Genomic DNA, 24,381 nt, shown 5'->3' on the forward strand with positions numbered 1-24,381 from the left:
TTACCCAGATGATCCACTCGACGTAATAATTTAGTAGACAATGTTAATGTTATCTATTAATTACTGATAGTATAAGTGACGACACAAACAAAGGGTGTTTCAATACTGATAGATTTATTGATCTTCCATCGCTACAATATTTTTAAATATTTTATTTTAGGAGAAGTCCGAGATTAGAGTCGGATTTTTTCTATATATTTCTATTCTATCTAAGGCATATTGAGACAATCACTTCCTAAAATAAGTAAATATTTAAAAATATTGTAGCCATGGAAGATCCTGGTGGTGCCTAAATCATGCATTTGCTACTGGCGCTACTGGTCATCTTGGCTAAAAATCATTTAATTTTAGTATCACATTAAATCACGTCATTTAATTTTAGTATTGGAGTGACAATATTGCCAATAGTAAGTGCACTTTTTTATATAAACTTCAACACTTTTAATTTTCCGCTCTGATAGTGTTTTTGTTTGTTCTTCTTTCGAATTGAAACGGAATGTCAATCCAATGTTGAGGTGATTTTTTGCATGGCGACAGTGAGAGCTGGAGAGTCATATAGCTACTTTTTGCAGCGGGCAGAGCAAGGTAGCAACAGTTAGTTTTAAATAAATAAATAAAACGAATATGGTGAGCGTCATGGTAGAGGCACCAACTCATAGATATCCGTCACAGATATGTATAAAAGTATGTACCTATAAAAGTTTAGTACAATAAATCTACTATTTGCTACTTTAAGTAAAAAAAAATAGATAGGTACCTGATAATCGGGGTAGGAAGTAGTTATAATACGCTTATCATATTTTTTAGCCGAACACCCTCTGTGTTGCGTGATTGAATCCGGACAACCCGACATAATATCGTAATCAGTGATTAGGGGGAGATAATCACTATATAAGTGTTTTGATTTAATTTTTGCCAAAGACTGTATTCAATTTGGGACAAAATGGTGGTTAAAGTGGTTTTGTTGCTTGTGGCGCTCGCCGGGTGCTTTGGTAAGAGCTTTCAGAGCTGTCCAGTCGACAGCAAGTCAAGCTATTCATTCATTCATTCAAATTCGATACTATTACCGCTGCATAGATTTCTTGACTTGCGGTGGACTGTAAAATTTTTTAATGTAATAGCTGGGGCGATATGTACTGACTGCTAGACAAGATACTGGCTGCTACACCATCTAACTGAACCGAATGATTATAAGCTGCAAAAATTATTCTATGAAAAAAATTGACCATCGATATGATACGGAGCAAACATAGGTCAACAAAAAAGAAAAACATTAATGGAAAAAAGTTAAGTACGAGTTGAAAAATATCAAGAAAAAATATTAATATGTAAAAAGAAACAACAAAATGATCAATTCTACATAGCATATTTCGAATCATGTTATATAAGAGCATTTGTTTATCGAGAACTGCGTCATTATGGAACAGGCCCTATTAACCGAGCGAGATTGGTATAGGGAAATATAAATTTATCAATAATATTTTGTCAACTCAGCGCAATCACGTTCGTGCTGTTCCAAGATAACGCCACAGATGCTACTAATTTTATTTATCAGGTACACAAATACAGGGTACAGAACAGCATATCTAATAACAATAATCAACCATTTTCAGTCAAAAAATTCCACCCCGGACCCTCGCTACATTCTTATCACACACACATCACACGCCGCATATTACTATAAAATATCACATCGCTTCACATAATAAATATTAGATTATTCTACAGGGGCTCTCTGGTATCATTTACCTAGATCCAACCGTTTGCCCCACACTGGTGATACAATGGTGCTCCCACAGGCCCCACAGCCTGCAGAGGGCATATATTGAATGCAGTTACATTGTTTTTGAGCGCAATGATGGGACAACTCCAATTTAAATATTAAGTAGACAAATCCAATTTAAAAATTAAGTAGGTAGGTATACCAATTTAATAGATTTACCTGTATAAATATTTTTTATGTAGACTATTTTTGTTTAAGCTCCCGATATCTCACCAACGACTGAAGAAATTTCTGTGGTTTTTACTATCTATTGATAGATTTATGTAGTTAGACAAATCTAATTTGCGAATAATTTAACAAGTAATATTTAATAATAAAGTTATTTGTAGGTTCTTGGGTGTTATATCTTTTCCAAGTTTTAAATATAATTCTTCTAAATTCGTGAAAAATTCCATATTTCCTATGACGACGTTTTAAATTGATTGAAATCAAATCAATCATGAACGATTAAGATCAGGCGATTAATTAGAGCTAATTGAGAATTTACTTGTTACTACTTATCTGAGGATCTATAAAAAGATAAAAATATATCAATGAAAACATAATCAATGTGTTATATATATACACACATATATATATATATATATATATATATATATATATATATATATATATATATATATATATATATATATATATATATATATATATATATATATATATAATTATATAATTATATAAAAAGTCCCCCTATCGCGTCTGTCTCAAACTCAAAAACTATCACCAATTAACTAACACCAAAGGTTTTCACCAATAGATAATGTGATTCCTGAGGATAGTTTACGTGTATAATTTATTACGGTTTTACCCGAACGAAGCCGGGACGGGCTTTATCGCTAGTTTATAGAATAAAAAATTATAAACGATATGTAGTGGATCAATCAACTCTGCCACCAAACCTAACTTTGCCACCAGGCGTTGTTTCGTTCCAATACTAATTTGCATTAGCAAGAACTAACAAATAAATATCAACATAAATAATTTATTCTAACAGGGAGAACTTAATATTCTTGAATCACTTTCTGTTTTTATAATTACGAGTATAATCTATATATAATCTAAGACGACTATTAACAAAAACTTTTACGGCCTCCAGTCTGATGTAACAACAAGTCATCTTGCGTAAAATATTTTGTAGTATAGGTAATATCACACTGGAGCAGAAGCAACTGGTCCAAGCCGACTAAAGGCATTTGACATAAATTTTACTTTATGCAGACTTGAAGACACATTCTTATCCGAACAACTATTTCCAGCCATACCAGCTCCCGAACCGGATCAGTCCTCGTTCTTCGAGCACGTCAACCATGAGGCCCGCATCGTCGGAGGCTCCCAAGCTCTGGAAGGTGGTCACCCACACATGGTGGCGTTGTCCAGCGGCGTGCTGGTCAGGAGTTTCCTCTGTGGAGGCTCCTTGATCACGTCCCGCTCTGTCCTCACTGCCGCGCATTGTATTGAAGCCGTGTTCAGTTGGGGCGCACTTAGCACGTGAGTTTGAATTTTCCTACTAGTTTAGTTAGATATTTTTTCTTATGGCAAAAATTAAATATTAGGGAGCTTGTATGACAGGACGTCACGATTTTGGTGTCAAAAAGCATTCCTAAATGAGAACCAAAAAATAGTAAATAACCTACATTGGTAAATTGTTAAAGTGTGACTTCAAAATCTTTAACTATCATATTTATTATTTACCCAGGAATATTAGACTATTACAATCATTTAGATTTACATTACAACAGAGATATTGTATTACAAACATTGGTTGATGATTTCAAGCCCTTTACAACAGTACCTATAAAACAAAATATAGTTACTTACCTACATACCTATATTGAAAATTGTTACTCTCTACTGACTGGTCCGAAGGTCTCATGGCTCTGGTATTTAGATAAAAAAATATTTCCTAATGGGGAAAATTATGTCAAATTGTACGTTGACTTCAAGTTTTAAGTGTAATAATCTATATATATATATATATATATATATATATATATATTGTATATATATAAAACTCTTGCGTTACTCTTGAGTGACTGACTGACAGACTATGCACAGCCGAAACTAGAAAGCTGAAATTTGTTGAGTAGGTTCCTAGGACTGTGTAGGGGAGCACTACGTAGGGATTTCCTGAAACTCCCACGGGAAACGGATTTTTACTCACATACGAAGTTGTGGGCAAAAGCTAGTATTGTATAAAATAACTTGTTTGTACCGTCCAGATCTCTGCGCGGTACAGTCGGCACCAACCGTTGGAACCAAGGCGGCGCATCATACGCGTTCGAGCGCAACGTCACCCATCAGAACTACGTGTCTTCCACTATTAAGAACGACATCGGGCTGCTCATCACGACCAGCAATGTACTCTTGTCATCAACTGTCAATGTTCTGCCACTGAACTTTAACCAAGTTGGTGGCGGTGTCGTCGCTAGGGCCGCTGGTTGGGGAAGAATCAGGGTGAGCTCATTTAATTAGATATACATCTTTAGCTAAAAATTTATGAGATCGATGCAGGCCTTTTCTTACCAATAAACCTATAAAAGAATTATTTATCCTTTATTCGCATAATAACAAATTCTCAAAATATCCGATTCTTAAAATATTAGATTATCAAAATAGCAGATTTTCAATATAGCTAAATTTATATACCACACTACCTAACAGTTAAAAAGACACACGCATCACAGCTTTTTTATTATTGTGTACTAAAAGAGCAGAGACGATATTTTCATTGAGTTTGTAGGTTGAAGAAAAGTATAGATATTGGTTTCAAGCAACGGTGTCACTGTCCAGTCCACACTAGGGTTCCCTGTGTCATGGGGAGCAGAGCTTCCCTTTTAATGTAGGTACTTAAATATAAAAAACACCACATCAAGGTACCCAAATTTCCTTCCAGCAAGGCGGTGCCCTGTCGACCCAGCTCCTCCAACTGGACGTGAGCACCCTCGACGGTGAAACCTGCGTGAGAGATGTCGCACAAGCGGCTATAGACTTCAACATTAGGAACGTGCCTCCGGTGGAGCCCCACATCGAAATCTGCACCACCCACTCTGTCAACCACGGCATGTGCAATGTAAGTTACATTTGAAATATTGTACACACGTTTAGCTTGGATGACTGTCTATGCATTATTATGATAAGCATAAACTGATAATGCACCTAGGAACGGCTCCCGACGAGGGAACTTCTCAACGGTATATTGCACGGACATGATATTTTTGTCATACATTGAATGTAATGAGGTCTCTCTGACAACAATAAAAGCTTGTGTCAAAAATGTTATTTTTGTAAAAAAACTTATATTCACTGTTTTTTTCTTTTCTTCTTCCAGGGTGATTCCGGCAGCGCCCTAGTCCACCAGGACCAGGGCGGTCAGATCGGCATTGTGTCGTGGGGAATTCCCTGCGCACGCGGCGCGCCCGACATGTTCGTCAGAGTCAGCGCCTACCAGACCTGGATCTTGGCCAATGCTACATTGTCCCAATATATATATATATATATATATATATACATAAGACAGTGCTCAATAAAAATATTTTTTTACACTCGTTTGCATAGTTTGTTTTCTATATCCATATTTTAGTTCAGTGCTTAGAGCGTCTATAAGGCGCGTCAATTGTATACCTATACTCTACATATACAAAATTTAAAAAATATATAATAAAATAAATAATTTTTTTTCTTGACATAGAATTCCTTTCTTTGGAAAAACTGTAATTTCATATTTTTCATTGCTTCAGAATGTTAAGGGAGATAGAGGGATGCAATAAATAAATACAATATTGTTAATGAATAAAGTTTATTTCTACAATATAAGGATATAGATTAAACCGCGCTCGTATGTAACAAAACATTCAACAACATACTTTGGAACCAAATAGGTATCTAAACTTTGGGTGCCGACTTATTACGTACGTTAATAAATATCTTAGACCAGTGTTTCTCAAACGCAAAAATTTACCTTATCGGTATAAAATTGTTATATTATCGGATTGTTATGCAAGCATTGGTAAATATTATTACAATCCGACTGGGATGGCTTATAAATTATTATTTATTTTTCTACTCTGACTAATTTTCCGCTACTTTTAAAGAGTAACAATAGCAACGGATTTAATCTCTTACAATATACAGATCTTCCAGCACCATTATTCATAAGAAATGGATTTTATCGGTTTGTGATTATGTAAAAATAAGACAATGTGAACCAAATAGAATCCATTTCACAGGCTCACTTGTGCCTACATTTTTGTTTACTTACTTCAAAATCCCGTCTGCACATACTGGCCCCCATTTCAAATTTACTTATCCCTAAATTCCAATAGGCTTTACTATCGAAGGCAAAATATATTTTGAAATATATAATGTCGTATTGTTATCGAAAAGCCCCTATAGCTCATTAATAAATTGATTTAGGAACCGTTAAGCTCACCACTTTATGAAAACGTAACAATCAATAAATATTTGTATAAAATCAACAATCCGGTTTAAAAGCTATTAGAGTATATAGTAATAAGTTTAAAACAAAACGCAACAAATTTGCATAATAAAACGAAATATTTTTTTACAATTTTGATATTCTGGAATGCTACTTGTTATTAGCCAGTTGTTAAAATACAATATTCATTATACATATAATATAATATTTTATATCACTTAAATATTACAATACATACCTATCTACAGCCTAGCTTTACTACTCTAAATACATTTGGTCTTTGGATGAGCGTGTCACATTATGGCTATATGTCATCGTTTGTAATTTAAAAAATATAAGTGCACTTTTCAAATTTAGTACTTGATCATTTATACACTATTTTAGACTAGACCTGCAACGAAAGCTTCACACCATCAACCTATAAAGGAGATAGAATAAAATCACAGAAATACTTAAAAACCATCACAAATAAATAAAAGAACAATATTTGAGAAACACTGTTCTGTAAAAATAATAATGATAAAACATATTGACAATGGTGTGCAACTTAAAATTATTATAATAAATTTCAAAACGATTAAGCGAATTTATGTAAGTTTTCGATAAACGTCAGGTACCTATCAGGGACAAGGATATTCTATACCTTAGAAATAACAGTGAACATTTATTAAGGAAGATATATTATATAGTGCGTGTACTTTCATAATATTTTGAAGGCAGTTTAAGATAAGAAAGTTTTGAAATGGACTAGTGAGATTTTGAAAGTATCTGATAGTATTTTTAACTATCAGATTTCCATAGTTGCAGCATTAGATGGGCGATCGAATGACATGCGTCTACGTGAAATTATTGATAGATAATTTTTAAGTTTTGTTATAAATTAAGTAAAATTGATAAGTTTTATCACAAAGAATACTTGCGATTCTTCCTCACGATTGATGACGGTTGTAAATACCTTATTATTTTTGTTATACATATTTCAAACCCATCGTATACGATGGTACGGTTCAAAATTGATCTATGTTATTTTTTTATAAATATTTTATCATTATTATAAATTCGTAGGTACACACATTGACAGCATTTGCCGCGAAGGCACTGTACTGTTTAAATTAAAAAAAAAACACATACATATATTTATGCCGTGTTTGTGTGGACATAATTCATTATATATAATGCAAAAGTGACTAATGTCACGTATTAATATAAATATATATATATACAAATGATAAATTGCACAATAAATATGCAACGAACAAAACAAATCACCTTAAAAATGCAATGCAGTCTATGCACGTGGTGTCTTGGTTCTTATTTACAATCTAAGTTATAAGGCGATTCAAATAATCTAAATATACAAAATGAGGTTTACAATTATATATAAATTATGACTTGTGTTTGGCATTTGAAATTACCATGTGATGTTCAATTTAAATACAACACCTTCTTAAAAAATACACAATTAATTTTAATGTTCTAACGAATGTGATGGGTCATCTTTTTCATATTCCGAAACGTGTATAATTAAGTTGTATTTCATACATATAATTTACATAATACATTATGCCTTGCTCTTATTCGTGTGATGTTAAAATCTATCATCGTATTTTCTCTAATCCTAACAAAGCAAACGGAGTAGCCAACGGCCGACTAACTAAAGTATACATAGGTCTCTATTTCCGTATAAATAAAATCTATCTCTATGTTATAAAAACTATAATTAAGTGTACAATAATATTAATCTTTATGCATACTATGTAAAAGTATATCTATCTATAATATATATAAATATCTGATTATAAAGTAAATAATTTTTGGAAATCTGTTAAGGCTAATCGGTATCTCATACCTTGGAAGCGTTTTCTTCGCTCGCTTTGGCGGTCATTGTCTGGATGATGGAGGAATCCTCTATCTTGGACTTGTTGGCGGCGACCTCGGCCAGCGTGGCCAGCGCCAGCAGGTCCACGTGGCCGTGCTGCGGCTGCTTGCACAGCTCCATGCTCTGCAGGACGGTGCAAGGCGCTTCTGTAGCTAACTTGATCTCGGGGCTTATCTTATGCGATTCTTTCACCTCCATACTCGCTGCTATACTGTTGATCTCGAGCCTGGTGATGCTCACCTTCCTAGGTTTCCGTTTTTGGCTCCCGATAACGTGTTCCCGCCAACTTTCAGCCATTTCCCTCCTTTCATCGAAAAACGATGATCTCGGTACTGAATTTATAATTCTGTCCATCGGCTCCACATTTTTAGACCTGAGGCTGGACGATTTCTTTTTGCGTTTGTTTTCTCTTTTCTTCTGTTGGAATTTTTCTAGACTAAGCGAGGGTAGAGCTCTAATTTTAGCATCTAAATCGAAATCTGCAGCCTTGAACGTTTTGTTTGTGTTATTGTCTGGTTCGGATGTATCCGGAGTGTCGGGCTTTGTCTCGGCTTCAGCTAACGTATCGTTCACGGAACTTTCTGGAGTTTGCTTCGGCTCTTCGTTCGATATCGACTCCTCGCTACGTGAATTACTAGTTTCCCAACTACAAGACGCGTTGTAATCTTCGTCTGGCATTTTATCAAAATGATCGCGTTTCTGCCTCTTATTTACTATCAGTCCCCCAACAGCCATGAACTCTTGATACCTCTTTCCTTTACACGACCTGCCTGATCTCGCGTTCTTCTCGTCATCAGACCAGTTTTTCATAAAACTATCATCATCTTTAGAATATCTCTTATCAACTATTTGGTCTATTACATCCTGATTAGTAAATTGATCATTAGGAACGATATGTCCATAACGATACACTTTTCCCGTTCCATTGTCGAACTCTTCTTCGAATATTTTACTGGTTTCAGTAAGAGCATTTTGAAGTTCGCGTATACTTTCCTCCCTGGAGAAGCCTTTCGCTTTAGACCTCTCTAATATGCTATGAGATCTGTAGTCGTTTGGGGTTGAGATCGCATTGTATTTCAGGTTGGGAGGGGAATAGTATGGGTTTGTAGTTTGGGTTTCAGTCTTGGTCGCTAGCAAGCTACTTAAGCCGCCCATCTGGGCTTCATCCGCGAGTTTGCCGGGTGTGAACATGGACAAACGTTTCTGATCATCTTCGTTGAATACATTATCGATTGGCTTCTTGTTGAGGTCAACTTTTGTGGAGTTGTTGTTGGTTTTCTCCAGTTCAGTTTCGTGGTAGGCGGTAGTAGGGAACTCGATTTGTTTCTCAGTTGTTTCTCGTGGCCGGGAGGAAAGCGTACGGAGAGGCGGCGCGGGCAACTTGTACCATTTGAAGTCGGGGTTGGCACTGAGGAAGGCGTCTTTGTACTGAAATTGAGTATTTCGTCTTTAAACAACTTTAAATATATTAACGGCACGAACATTTTTTATTTAATCTAATTAACGTTATGTGTCGAGTGTTAAGAGTAAAGGTTCGAAAATAATAACAATTCAATTGTTAGATTATTTAAATGCATTACCTGTTTAGCAAGACCTGTATAGCAGGCTTTGTCTTCTTTGTCCAAGTTAGCCCACCACTCTCCAAGAATTTTGGTAATGGACCTGCAAAAACAAAAATACATGAATATTAAGAGAAAACATGAAATAAAAGCATCCCAACGGATGTTAGGAGACAGGACTTGTAAAATCCCGTTTTGTAAAATCACCACTGCTGCAATATTACTAAGAAATTGCCTAAAATTAGAAGAAGGTGGCCTGCTATATATTCCTAACATTGAAAAGGCCTTCTTTTGGGCAATTTATCTAAACTAATATATAAGCTAAGCATGATACATTTTGTACTAATGTATACTTGCACAAATGTATTACAATATGTGTACGATGTTTGTCGATAATTTTCTCTGTGTATGGTAATGGAAGTAACAATATCGCACCTGTTCTCGAGGTTAGGATACTTGTCGCGCACGACGCTGCGGTGTCGCTTGCAGAATATGAGGAAGGCGTTCATTGGCCGCCGGGCGTGGTGCGCCGGCTCCGTCTCGCCGTCCTGCTCATGCATTCTTCACCTGGAAGATAAATTACGCCATTTTTTACATTATCTTCTTTTCCTATCGTTATAGCTATTTAAATTATGATAATATTGTATGTATTATTCGTTTGCTGCACTGAGATCCTCCCTAGTGTGTAGGAAGTGGGACCACTGCCCCTTTTTCAGTCTCCTACAGTTTAAATCTTGTCCAAAGTTTTACATATTTTTAATACTAATCTCGGATGTTCTGCAGCCAACCAAGATTTTTCCTTCTTCCAATTAATTTTTCTAGCGACTTTAAGCTATTCCGCAGGGCTAAAGACAAAAATACTAGGCTGATAGCTAACCTTCACTAGTTGTAGAAGAATACTAATCTCTTTGGACGAAGCAAGAAGCATATATTAGAGAGATACTAACCTGAAGTGAAGTTCTATCCTATTTATGAGAAGGCTTTGTCCAAATAGAATATAATTTGATTTGTACCAGTCGGATCACGACAGGTAGGTGACAATATGACTCACATAGGTGAGCCATTGGCTGGATAGCAGCATTGTGACTGGAGAAGCCCCCCATTTTTTGTTTTTTCTTGGCATTTCGGAGTCTGTTTAAGAACTTCTAGACTACCCAGGAGAGCTAAACACTCGATGGGGGTGTTTCAGCACTCCCCAAAGATTTGCTCTTTGTTCGCTCATAACCTGTTAGCCTAATTGCTAACATTAAACAAGGATAAGACGAAAAACACGTCAAGGACTGCAGTCGTGATTAAGATTACTTTAGAAAATTAGGTAGGTAGTTAACAAATTGACAGACAAAGAAAGAAAAGATAAGAAGAAAGGTATGTTACTGTGTCATATCAGTTTTTAAAATCTAAACAATAAAAATAAAGAAATCGATCGTTTGGATAATTTCCGGCTGCGAAGGTAAATTCCAAATTATGTTTGCATATGATTATATATATATTTGGATTGGATTGCCCATCTAAAAACGAGATATTTTGATGGAAATGCTTTAGCTCAAAATTTGTTAGGAATCAGGTTATCATGGAGACTTTGATAACGCACTACTGTCTTTGCCAAGTGCATCGTTTGTGAAAGGTAATGTACGATAACAAAGGTCGTTGATCTGTACATAGGTATAAATAGGGCAGTTGAATTTTTCAATTGTTTCACAACAGATTGAAGGTACGAACATCTACATATTGGAAGTATGTGATGCAAATGAAATATTTTGTATGAATCATGTTAACATTGATAAATTAGATCCAAAACATTGTATGATTACCGACAAAAACAACTGCGAATAGATAAATGACACAACTATATTTATTGTTGAGTACACCTTACGGGGTAGACAGAGCCAAGAGTTACGAATCTCGAAAATTCTTAGATTACTAGTATCGCCAGTACTTCTTTTATTTATGTTTATGTCAAATATTTCCCTCAATCAAAAACTAATTCAGTAATTTATATTCTCTTTTAACAATTGTATTTGCTACATACCTACTATTAGCACATACTGAAATCAATATGCGAACCAGACGTTTAAAAATCATGTCTCGTTTACACCATAAATACCACTCTAAAATTAGGTATTCCGAATTCCGTACGTTCCGTTTCACATTCATGTAAAGTTGAAATTTCTACATATACAAGGCATACAGCTACGACAAACTAATTGATAAAGCTGCTAGATTTTTAATCATACATTGTGCAATTTTATCAGTCGTTTATAAGCTGCATAGTGTCTACATAGATACGCTCATCAAGTTAAAAGGCAGCGAAGCTATAGGTACAATTTATTATAGATTTGTAAATATAAGTACATTTTTTTACATTAACGTTGTCGCTATATTGCTGTTGATTGGATAAGTATTATCCAATCACAATAAGAGGCAGACAGCCACTTAGCGCACGATAATTCATTGCAACAACCAACATCTGCTAACTTCACGCATCACAAATTGCAAGAGCGAGAGCATTTTGAAATTAGAACCGGTATAATCGAATTAGTCTAATTTCGATTTTAAGATCACGGCGAGAGGCCGTGTCCTAATTCCCATGAGATTCCAGACGGGACCTTGACCCAGTGCGGTCCGAGGCAAGTCGGGGGCAACGGCCCGTGAAAGTGAAAACGAGAGACCGGCGCGTGCGCATGTCCGAGCTTTCGACAAGCCTCTGATGCGCATTTTTTTGTCATCATTATCATAGCACGTCATAGCCGAATTTAAAGCTACCCATCCAGTGGCGATGCAGTTATATATTTATGTTTATCCATTCTTGGTATGAATTACTGTACCTACATTTTAACATGCGAAAAATATTTATAATTTTGGGACAAGGTTAAGGTAACCGTAGGTCGAAGGAAAGATTAAATAATATTGCCCGTTGAAAATATTACTATTTTGCAGCACAACTAGGTACCATGAACATGTTTCAAAGATACTAGCTAATATTTATAATAGTTTGAGAGCATTATTTGACGTCAATTACCCATTAAATGATCATGGATCCCATAACTACGTACCTATAATTGGGGTCGTTCCACATTGCACGGTTTATCGGAGTCCAACGAGTGTGCTCTGTGATAACGGTTATGTAACCGTTATGGTAACTGTCGTCAAAGTTGGTTATTGTTCGATGCCTTATGTATAGCAGGGTTATGTTAACTTGGAGTATAAGTAAACATTAAATCGAATAACAATTTTGAGCCTTAATATACATAATAATGTAATTTACCAACATTGTGTATTAGGAGCGTGTAATGCTATTATTATCTATATGGATCAGAATGACATTGAATATAGTAGGAAATTGTTGAAAAGTGTCTGTTATGAATTTCAGGAATAATAATAATGATGTCACAGAGGAAAATATGCAAACAATACAGTTGGAAGAACGAAACGTTATTGAATTTGAGGTCATTTACTTACAAACGACTTGACAAGAACATGCTGGTTGTATGTCCTATTGTTAATTCTTTGCAAGTAAATTAATCCAATATCAAGAAAATCTTCACTTGGTTTTGATACAAACAACGGTGGTGCAAAATTTTATTCATCCAATGTCGAAGATTTCAGCCCAGCACCAAATGTTAGGTTATCTACGTATCTATATAAAAACTATTGTGAATTTCATAAAATCACGTATCGACATACACACACAAGTCTTTTACAGGTAGGGTTGCCACCTCGTTTTGAAGAATAATAGTATTGTTTTAAACTATAAGTAGTACTTTTGGGAAATTCAGGAAAAAAAATACACATTTATTTTCAATCATTATTTGTTTTTCCATGAGTATTTATTATTACTTTTCGCTTTGGCCCTCAAGGTTCTATTATTTTTAAAATAATTACTTATAGGCATCTATCTCAGCAATTAGGTCTATATAAAAGTAAATTAACAACTAATTTTTGATTAAATTAATTCTATTCTCTTCTCTCCATTTTAGGAGTTGGTAAGTGGTACCAACCAGCGCCGTACATGATTTACATTCAAAAATTCCCTATGTACAGCGATGTGGGTGCGTTTCATTCAGAGTTAATTCAAAAAAAGCGCGACAATTGAATTAGCAATAAAAATATAGTATTTTTTGTCCTATATAGTTTTTCTATAAGTACATTTGACTAAAATATAGTACGATACTATATAATATAGTACGCGTGGCAACCCTAGTTACCTTCTATCAATCCATTTTAATTCATATGTTGAATAGCGTAACTTTAAACATTTAATAATCCTCATCATCCATATGTCACATATTATTAATTATGAGTATCATTTCCCCTACGAATTCTTTTTCGGTTACATCAAGGTCGTTATATTGCTTGCCGGTCGCGGCTTCACAGATTCTGCCCAAGGTCGAGGTCAAATCATCTCCGTGATTCTATACATGATCACTCGAATAAGGTCAAATTTTTTGTTTACTTGTCGACGATCAATTCTTTTGCTTTTCACAAGAGAAATCGGGTTTATTGTTGTCTCAAGATTTCTATGTAAATTCAGTCACAACACGAAAGTGTAATAAATTGTAATTCATGCAATGAGTCGATAAAATAAAATTGATCCCTGTTTTAGTCGCATTTTTTTACAATTGTTTAGGTATCAGTAGATGTTTGTGGCACCTAATTTGATTTTATCAATATGTCTGTGTTGTAGCCACTGTGACCCCATTGTAATAATATTATTCTAATAAGTACGACAAGAACATAAATAAAGCACATTACATAAAAATGATAGTATTTTTCATAAGAAACAAGATTACGCTACCTACAAGGAGCAGTGGGCAGCAAAAGGTCCAGATGATCTCTTACGTGTAATCAATTTAAAAACAAAACAAAAATAGTCGTATTCCACATTATCTACAAACATAACAATCATTATGAAACGCGTGCATTTAATAATAGTTAACAATCAGTATGCGAACGCGAGCTAACAAGCTTCCTGCGTGATAAACTAACCGAGGAAGGAAATATCAGAATAAATTCATTTATACATATGTTAAAAAAACACTAACTGATAAGAAATTTCAAACGAGATTTTTGAGACAAGTAAACAGAGGGTTTTTTGTACAGAGAGAGCTTATATGATTAAAATATATAAATATATATATAAATATAAATATATTTGGACAAATCACACAGATTGAGCAAGCCCAAAGTAAGTTTGACACTTGTGTTATGGGATACTAACTCAACGATACTATATTTTATAACAAATACATATATAGATAAACATCCAAGACCCGGGCCAATCAGAAAAAGAACATCTTCCATCTTGACCCGACCGGGGATCGAACCCGGGACCTCTCGGTTCAGAGGCAAGCATTTTACCACTGCGCCACCGAAGTCGTTAGGCTGTTAAAGCTGTGATAAAAGAGAAACCAGATGGATTCCGGTATTCTCAAAAATGAATTGGATTGGTGATGTTTGTTAAATGACATTATATTGTAAGAAAGAACCATAATATAAGACATTTATCGTTTTTCTGAAACGTAAAAGTTTAAATTCTGCAGACCAAAGGTATATTGTTATTATTGTCCTCCTATAACTTTAATGAAGGTCAATTCAACATATAACTTTCCTGATCTGTGTCATTGAGTAGCATTTTCCTTATACCAACATAATATTTTCTTTTCCCTTTGCATTCCTGTAACTGCATGTGACGTTACACTGCATGCTAAGATTGCGGAGAATTTTGGATTAATTTGGGTTGGTTGATATGCATATATAGATAAATGTATGTGCTTTTATTAGGGATCCCTTTTTTCGCATAAATTTTTTATCCTAATTTAATTTAGCATAACGAGTTAGGTATATATTTTTTTGACATAATAATGTTTTTGGTATACCTTTTTAATAAGCATAATAATAATAGGCTAATGTATTTTACCATAATTTTGATTTGCATAAAGCTATAGTGTAACAGTAGGTTAGGGTGCGGCGGGGTGGCCATTGGGGCACTCATAAGCCGCCAATATGCTTTAGAATATTATGCTTAAAAATTGTTATGCTTATGGTATATGATAAGTAAAACTATGCCACGTTAAATTATGATATAAAATTGTATGCATAAAAATAACCCTTTTATTATTTATTTTTAGGTGTTTTAAATTTAATTAGGTTATCAACATCTAGGGTATCTAACCTGCTTGAAATTGTAACAGCGATAGAACACAGTATAATAAAGAGCTCCATATGCAAAAAAAAAACAATATCGCAGAAATTATTCAATATTGTCTCTACTCAACCGATGTGCCCTTGACCTTTTAACGGAAAAATCTGCTATCGATATCAGAGACTGAAGTTTTATAGCTAACAAGTTCAGTGTTCCATATTAGATTTTTATAATCTTTGTGTTAAGTTGTTTACATTCCGATTTTGTCATAATTGTGTCAGTAGACTACTAGAATAAACCTCAATTTAGTATGACACGAATTTTAGAACAGAAGTCATGGATGTAATTTTTAATACAGTTAGCAGCAGTTGTATCACTAAACAATATTGTGTTCGAAACTGTCCTGAAAAAAGTTACTTTAATTACAATGAACCAACTAGCTCGTTAGCAATATCTGTACACGTAAAAATATTTATACTTGCAATTAAAATCGTAAATGGAATAGGTCTAATCGATAGCTAGCATACATTGATTCGACTGACGTACAGTTTTAGCACCTCACGCTGTAAAATTACGTTTATCGCGTCATCTAGTGAATTATTGGCAGCTGTATACAATATAGAGGTAATCCTACATTGTAATTAGTTTTATTTCGGTATATAGTCGTTTGCCGATTGATACAGAATAATCATAATTAATTTAGATGATATATATACGTGTGGCAAACTGACATGTGTTTTTAGAGCGCCAGACCCAAAGGGTGAAACCTGTCTGTCTGTCACCAGGCTATATCTCATGAACCGTGATGACATTTTAACAAATGTGCCGCTCCAACAACAAGTACAACTCCCATACAACAAACGTAATTTTTTGCCGTTTTTATAGATAATGGTAAGTACGGAACCCCTCGTGCGCGAGTTCGACTGGCACTTAGCCGGATTTTTTGTTGTTTAAAATTTACGTCGATTGACATGTCGGTCGATGGTGTCTCATTAGCTAAGTCACCTTCAATTTATCTGGCACTATATTTGGATATTAACACAAACGTTTATGAAACGTTAGACATAAGAAGCTAAAAATATTACACACTAATTGTCTTTGTGTTAAATAAAATTTAAAAAAATACTCGCTGGTCCCAGTAATTCGATACCGTGACAATTTCAGGATAAATAGTTCCAATATGCTATTACAGGTTATAATAGTATTCTGACCGTGTACCAAATTCAATCACAATACGCCCAGTACATACAAATATCTTCGTCACTTTATCCAAACTTTCGCATTTATGATTTTAGCAGGAGAAGATTGGGCGTCTGTCTATTCTGTCATTTAATTTTTACGTTGCAAAAAGTTATTGCATCACGATTCACAATTTCATCAGCCCTAAACAAATCGCCCAACATTATAATCCGTTTTTATCATAAACTATTGTTTTAATTAATTTGGTTAGATAAACTGACAAAGGCGTAAGTGATTTTATAAAAGCACCGTTTTTTCCTATTGAATCATGGAGCCCTAAAATATGTATACTGACGGACCAACTATTTTAGACCAATTGAATTTATTATTTTATTTTAAACCATCAAAATCTGTAAACCGGAAGTATTGTACAACATTGTGTTAAATAATATTTTCCAAGTATATATTTTTTACATACATGTTTTGTTGTTTACATGCATGCTATGGTTTTTGGCAACAGCAATTGTAAATACTCAAGGCGTGCCAAACGGAACTCGTATTCAATACAAATTTTGAAGTGAATCTTTCGTAATACCTCACGGAAGATAAAAGCAGAGCATGATGAAGACAGTGCCTTAAATAGAAGGCCTATTTTATTCCATACAACTTATAATGCCCTATAATCTCTTTAAGCTTAATAAGTCTGACCTTAAACCCAATTTTCAACCTCTTATGAGGCTGTTAGAGCTATAAAGTACTAACTGAACGACCGACAAGCTTTGCGTGAATCGGGATATAGACAAGCCTACTGCAATGCGAATAGGGCTGTGTATTTCTGCTTGTGTATGTTGTATTTGAATAGGAGTCATTATTAGACTTCGTTAGTCAACTCTTTTTTGTCTGTTTTTAACCCCCGACGCAAAAAGAAGGGTGTTATAAGTTTAACAGCTAAGTTTGTCTGTCTGTTTGTGTACGTGTTACCGTAGTTCATCAACGGGTGACGATTTTGATGTGTTTTTTTTATATTTGAAAGCTAATTTTTGAGCGTCGGTTCTTAGATGTTTGATCAAAATCGATTCAGCCGTTTGAAATTTGTAGTGAAGTGAATGTTGAAAGTCGGTGTTTTTTTTAATTTGTCTAACAAATAAACTTGGTCTTAATGTAAACTGTTCGTAATTTATTTTTTCTCCAAAACTTCAATCGAATGCTATCTAGGGCTATTATCAACAAGGATAAATTTAAATCGACAATTGTTCAATGCTCACATCTAGAATAATTTAGAAAAAAATCTAAGTAATCCAATAAAGTATTTAGTGAGAAAAATATATTAAATAACAGGCAAGTGCAGCTGACAACCCTAATGACTGCCGCACGAGTGATGTTCCTCATTGTCCATTCCACTTGGAACTGGAACGGGAATCGCGACACGAACTCAATGTAAATCTTGCATTCGCTATGCAGTTGGCTGGATGCGTCGATTGCAATGCGGGCTTGAGATTGTGGTGCAGTAATAATTCATGATAGAAGTTAAGTACATCTATAGATCAACACAAAAGAAAAAAAAATATCCGTAGTAGATCAGGTTAGCCACTGGTTTTTGGATTAGTAGATTTTATTGTCTTGTCAAAACACGCTTGACTAGCAAAATAAAAGCTGCACTACAAAGAATAAAAAAGTAAAAATAGAACAAATAACCTTAATATGTAGTAAAAAACAACACGACTTTGTCAATAGTATACCGAACTAATGTAAATTATTCAAAGAAGATAACATCAAGACCCCCACTCACATTAGGTAGATACTTTTCAACTTGTGTGCTGATGCACAGGTACAATCAGCATTAAATAGAAAAGTTGACCTATCTAGCCATACCTAACAAAATTGTTAAGCGGTCGTAAAGGAAACAATATTATTATGACTTCACAAAGGTGACTTCCAACAGAAACCATAATTAGGTGAAAGCTATTTTGAATTTGAAAAAAAAAATCTTAGTGCTTAATTAAATAAATGACTATTTTAATGTAGCTGAAATATAAGACGCAATACGTCTAGACAAATAATTTAACAACATTATAATTTAACACCAAAAAAATGTCAGAAGCTAAACTTGTCAAGGTCTTTTCAATCAAATCTTGGTCGCAAAACACACGTTTCCACACATTATCGGTTGTCTTGATGGGAATCTGACATTACTCTTATCAATATCGTGTAAACACGCCATAATTAATGATGACAGAAAATTACATGAAAAAGTTCACCATCTTAAATAATTTTTTGTTTATCTCAACATTTTGCATGGATTATATTTGGATTTAAAATAAAAAGTATTATCAGTAAGAAGCTACATTATTATTAAGGGCCATATGATAGGGAAATTTTTAACCAGAAATTTTCTTGGGTGCACCTAATTATACATTAAATATAATAAAAGTTAAGAACACGTGAAATTTTTCTGCTTTTTGTTCACAAGTGAACATTGCATACAATCAAGTTTTATTTAGTGAAATATCCGATAGTATCGATAGGGTCAATAAGCCACAACGTGATCGAAAGCGTAAACAAATTAAAGCCCATTGTTGACAGAAAAGGCATCCGGCTATTTATTGGTTGGTACTTACCTACCGGATAATATATAAGACGTTTTCCTATGTTGTTCATAGACCCCACTTCTGTGTGTGTTTAGCTAAGTAGATGCGGAGCTAGAAGATTCTGTTTTTAAATCTAGATTGAATAAAAGGTATTACAATTGGTAGATTTTTTTTTTGATGCTATAGAAGGCACATGTCCTAATTACACTCTGATCGTTCAACGTATAGATGGGATGTGGTGTGGTGATGGTATCTGTTACGTGATCCAGAATCCAGAATCGACACCAAGGCCACTGACCATACTTCAAAAGAGAGAAATTAGAGAAAGGTAGACAATTTTGATCAAAATGACTTGTTTTGTTTCCCTGATAGCATATCAGATATCAGAAAATAACTCAATCTTTACATGTTTCTCATATCAGACAAGCAAATCATTTTATGATTACAATGGTGTTATAAACAAATAGTGAATAATGTAAAGTAATGAATGATTATGAAAACTCTGTCTGAATGTCTCTGATGAAATCTGAAAATGGTCTCTCTAAATAAATACATAAGGGATAAATAACGAATACCATAAACCGAAGTATGTATTAGAAGTAAATCATGAAAATAATAATGTAGTGCAATATAATGAAACAAATACACATCAGAGATACATATGCACCAGATGAATAAATTACATACAATGAATAAGATAGACATTACGGTCCGATAAAAGAAGTGGATAGATTGAAATTAATGCGTAATGTGACACACGGTCATAGAATGTGTCGCATAGTTGATTGTATAGTGACATAACCTAAATATTTGGTAGACCTAGATACAAACCACAGATTTATAGGATAGTGAACCACAGTTGTCAACATAGCTTCACGTTTAATATACATTTCTGTAAATGTAGTTCCGACTTTACGACCTGCAATTTTGTTTTGATATTATTTTATAGCGTTCCTATTTTCTAACATTAAATGAAAGATTATCTTGTTGAAGAATTTAGTTCAATAAGAAACACTTAAATCTCAGATCAGAGCAGTATTATTATCTGTGATGATTTAATTAGGTCTTAGTAGAGATTCTTTGCATCAAATTAAATCAAACCTATACAGAGTAGAATTGGATTCAGTGCCATATCGATCGATTTCTATTTCGTCTAATTGAATAACTAATCGAGCTAAGAAATCGTGCAACTCGGAACTCTTTATTATTTAGAGAACAAGGTCGAATAATATCGTGTTATCCATACGTACGTTCACCCTCGCTTATTGATGTAGGTGGCTCAAGACGGCTACATAATCTATGTCCGTATTGTTTACATTATTTGAGTTTCGCTTTGTCCATGTGCTTGTTTACACATTTAAAGCTGTACATTTTGAGAGCAAGAATTCTTATAAAAGGATAATACTTTAGTTTGATTTAAAATAGTTAAACAAGGAGCTTTACTGTAGTATGCTGTAGACACTAAAGCGGGATTCCCCTGAATATATGGACGACATTATTGTGTGTGACGACGAAACCGAAAGGCAAAGAAAACTTGCGCATTTTGAGTAACGGAGTATCTACCCTAAATGAAGTAGAAATAAGTGTTTATTAAGAATCCCGACCTTTCTGAAAAAAGAAGTCATCTTATTTCCATACGCGCCATGTCTGTAACTGTTCTTTACTATATTATTTATGATCTAAGGTATGTAACGAAAGATCGTAATATACTACCTAAAACGTGGTGGGTGTAATAGGTTAGCTGCTACAAGTACCTATTTCATTTACATGTAATGTGCTGGATGTGCGCAAAACTTTCCTTTTTGCTCATTAAATACTGTATTTTTAACATTATTGGTTGGTTCACGATCTGGGATCGTAAATCAATAAGTTTAAAATATCGCGTGACGCGTCTCATTAAAATTACAAATAACTACAGAACAGAAACGAAACGTTTATTGACGATGTAATATATATATGTAATACAAAATGACGACACTATCAAATGGCCAACTGGACTTACCCATCTAATCAATTATCTCCACAACAATCGTCAATGTTAATTAGCTAATTATATTTGTAACATGGAGAACCAAAGAATGTTTGTCAGATTGTGGCCAAACCAACGAATAACTTGTACTTGTTTAAACTGTTCTTATCGGGAGTGTTTTTCATGTTTGTCTGGCTTATTGCCTCTCTATATGATACAACTTCTATTTTTCATTTTAATTTGATAGATAAATGTCACCTTTTCCTTTCTCACAAAAGTTCACCTTTCTTTCTATTCCCTATTTGAAACATATAATAAAGAGGAAAATATATTCTCTCACCTAGCCTCTATCTCTTATTTGCTTAAAGATATTTTTTCTTGTTATTCCAGTGCATAATGCGTCCTATGACATCATTTCATTCTTCTAGCAGCGACTTCGAGATATTTGGTTTAGAGATAACACTATAAAAATGTTCCTGAATTCACTTGTTGTTTTCATCGTAAGTCATTCGTTGTTGCTCAAAGTCTATCAGAGGCACTATGTGGGTGGTTTAGTACTTTTTGTCCAGTATAGATGCATCAGATGTGTAAATGAGACCAAGTAGGTACTGGCAAATAGTCAGACATTATGTTATATATGAAATAATAGATCCCAATTAAATATCACTGGAATCACTTTCAATTGCCTCTCGACGAAAATTGCGTCTCGAAGTCACAGTCGATGTGACGTATAAAATTAATGTAAACTTTGTTTCGATTATGTACCGCAAATGGTTGATTTATTAAAAAAATGGTCATCATCAAAAGAGGGAAACTCTTTTCATTGACGTTAAAGGATTCTCCACATTGCCAATACTTCGATTAAGGAAAGGTAAATGAATCAATCCTTCAGACTAAGCTCGATTTGGATACCACTAAACATTTTTTCGAATATATTCTTAGAGAAGACGCAGTAAGTCTGTGCGATTGTTGTTATGACTAGGAGATATTTTAGAAATAGGCGCTTCTCTGGTTGGAACTGTGGCATTTGTGTGATCGACACGTCCATCTTTGTTTACGCATTGCCGTTTTTATTTAAAGCTCAAGCAAATGCTATGGCGTCATCTCATCTCAACACATTTAAGTTATAACCATTTGTTACTAATTTTGCAATCACTACTCCTCTAAACTTCTAGTTTTTTAATCCACAGTTCTTCAAAGGACTTAAAGCGTACATTTTTAACATATCTAAGTAGGTAGATTGATTTAAAATAGTTAAATGAAATAGTTAAATTAATGATCAACTTCCATTGGTCCTTCTCAGACTGAACTAGGTATCAAGCGTTAGATAATTGTGCATTTTTTTAATTTCTCACGCCAGGCATTTCACAATAGGTATGATGTCTTTATTAGATTGATGATAATAAAATAGGCATCTGTATGTAGATAAGACTTACTCATCATTTAAGTGAAAAATACAACATCTATCAATTAGGTACACATGACAGGTAGGTACATCCAACTTGATAACAAGGTAGATTTTTGCAAGGGCTTTTGTGCCGTGATAGCGGCGGCGAATTTGCAAATAATATCTTGGTCCAACTAGCAAATTATTTATCTACTGCATTATATCGATGTTCATTTTATAAACATTTGCAATGCAAAATGGATGGATAAAACCAAGATAAAACCCTATTTTTTATTACTGAACAGAACAGTTTTAATGACATTACTTATTAGGAATTTGAAACTTTATGCTAAATAGTGTAGATAGGAAGCATGGAACTATGAGCAACTAGGTATAAGTTATTGTATTGGTAATCTACATACCTATATACTTAAGTTTAGACCTTAAGTAAATAGGTTTAAGTACAATAATAGATCTAAATTTGGAAGCTTAAAAATATATAACGTGACATGGAACAACAAACAATGATAATTGCGTAAGTTTTCGACGACCTAATTGTGTAGGTAGGTCAATCTTAAATTGAAGGTAGATGCAGCTATAAAAACGGAGGTAGGTAGGTACTTGTGTACAAACGATGTTGTTCTTACGGAAATATAGTTAATTATATCGAGAACGCCCGTGTCAGACTTGGAATCGAAAGTTAGCGCAGGCACTTTACTGTAAAAAAAACCTGCTAGTTGCCAACCGATATCGACACGAACGCGATAGCACGGCCATTTCCAGATACCACCTACCTACATAAATATTACATGTTATACACTTTCAATGTTTCATACATCACAATAATGTACTTTCTACGTGTCGAGAGCGTTCCATTTTTAGTCAAGTGCGCGCGGACGATCTGTTGCCAAGCGGAATGAGCGACAGCATTGACGACCTTCTGGGGCCTACATCATGAATGGCACAGAAAACAAAAATTGCTGTATGCAACGGCTCCAACCAGTGGCACAACAACGCGAGTTTTGCTGCATAATTTTCAAGGCCATTATAAACTTCTATAGCACAGTCGTCACGTATGGAAAATCAAAGGGACCCCGCGCTTAATTCACACAGATTTATGAATGAAACCGCCATCGACTAAGAATGGAAGGGTTCTCAAAATGTAGTAATGCTAATTAAAATTAAAACAGATATAAAGGAAAATACTTACGAACTCGTCAGCCGCGATACGTGTATAATAATCACATACATGACGTCATTTGACGCAACATAAACCCGAAATTATTGAGCAAAATGTATAGTAACCGCGTTAAAAATAACACCCACACAAGAAATACACTGCCCTTTATCAAAAACAAAGATTACTTTATATAAATATGAGGGATTTAAGACATTTTACAATATTTATTTGTTGTCACCGACTCCAGTTTTGACAAGATGGTCGCGCACCGACTGTTTTT

The 24,381-nt window shown here is 34.3% G+C and overlaps 2 protein-coding genes across 2 annotated transcripts; one reads left to right on the forward strand and one right to left on the reverse strand.

Moving 5' to 3' along the window:
• The first annotated feature begins 861 nt into the window (after positions 1-861).
• LOC128674476 (chymotrypsin-1-like) lies at positions 862-6,642 on the forward strand. The gene is made up of 6 exons (XM_053752998.1): positions 862-992; positions 3,040-3,271; positions 4,003-4,237; positions 4,677-4,853; positions 5,112-5,257; positions 6,603-6,642. The coding sequence occupies exons 1-6, from the start codon at positions 944-946 to the stop codon at positions 6,640-6,642; spliced, it is 879 nt and encodes a 292-aa protein (XP_053608973.1). The 5' UTR covers positions 862-943.
• LOC128674462 (uncharacterized) lies at positions 5,563-24,381 on the reverse strand. Its single transcript, XM_053752985.1, has 4 exons — positions 24,132-24,381; positions 10,092-10,223; positions 9,678-9,759; positions 5,563-9,525 (listed from the first exon to the last, which is right to left on the reverse strand). Exons 2-4 carry the CDS (start codon positions 10,214-10,216, stop codon positions 8,062-8,064), a joined length of 1,671 nt encoding a protein of 556 aa, XP_053608960.1. The 5' UTR covers positions 10,217-10,223; positions 24,132-24,381; the 3' UTR covers positions 5,563-8,061.

This window comes from Plodia interpunctella, chromosome 12, assembly GCF_027563975.2.
Source record: "Plodia interpunctella isolate USDA-ARS_2022_Savannah chromosome 12, ilPloInte3.2, whole genome shotgun sequence".
NCBI classification, from domain to species: Eukaryota; Metazoa; Arthropoda; class Insecta; order Lepidoptera; family Pyralidae; genus Plodia; species Plodia interpunctella.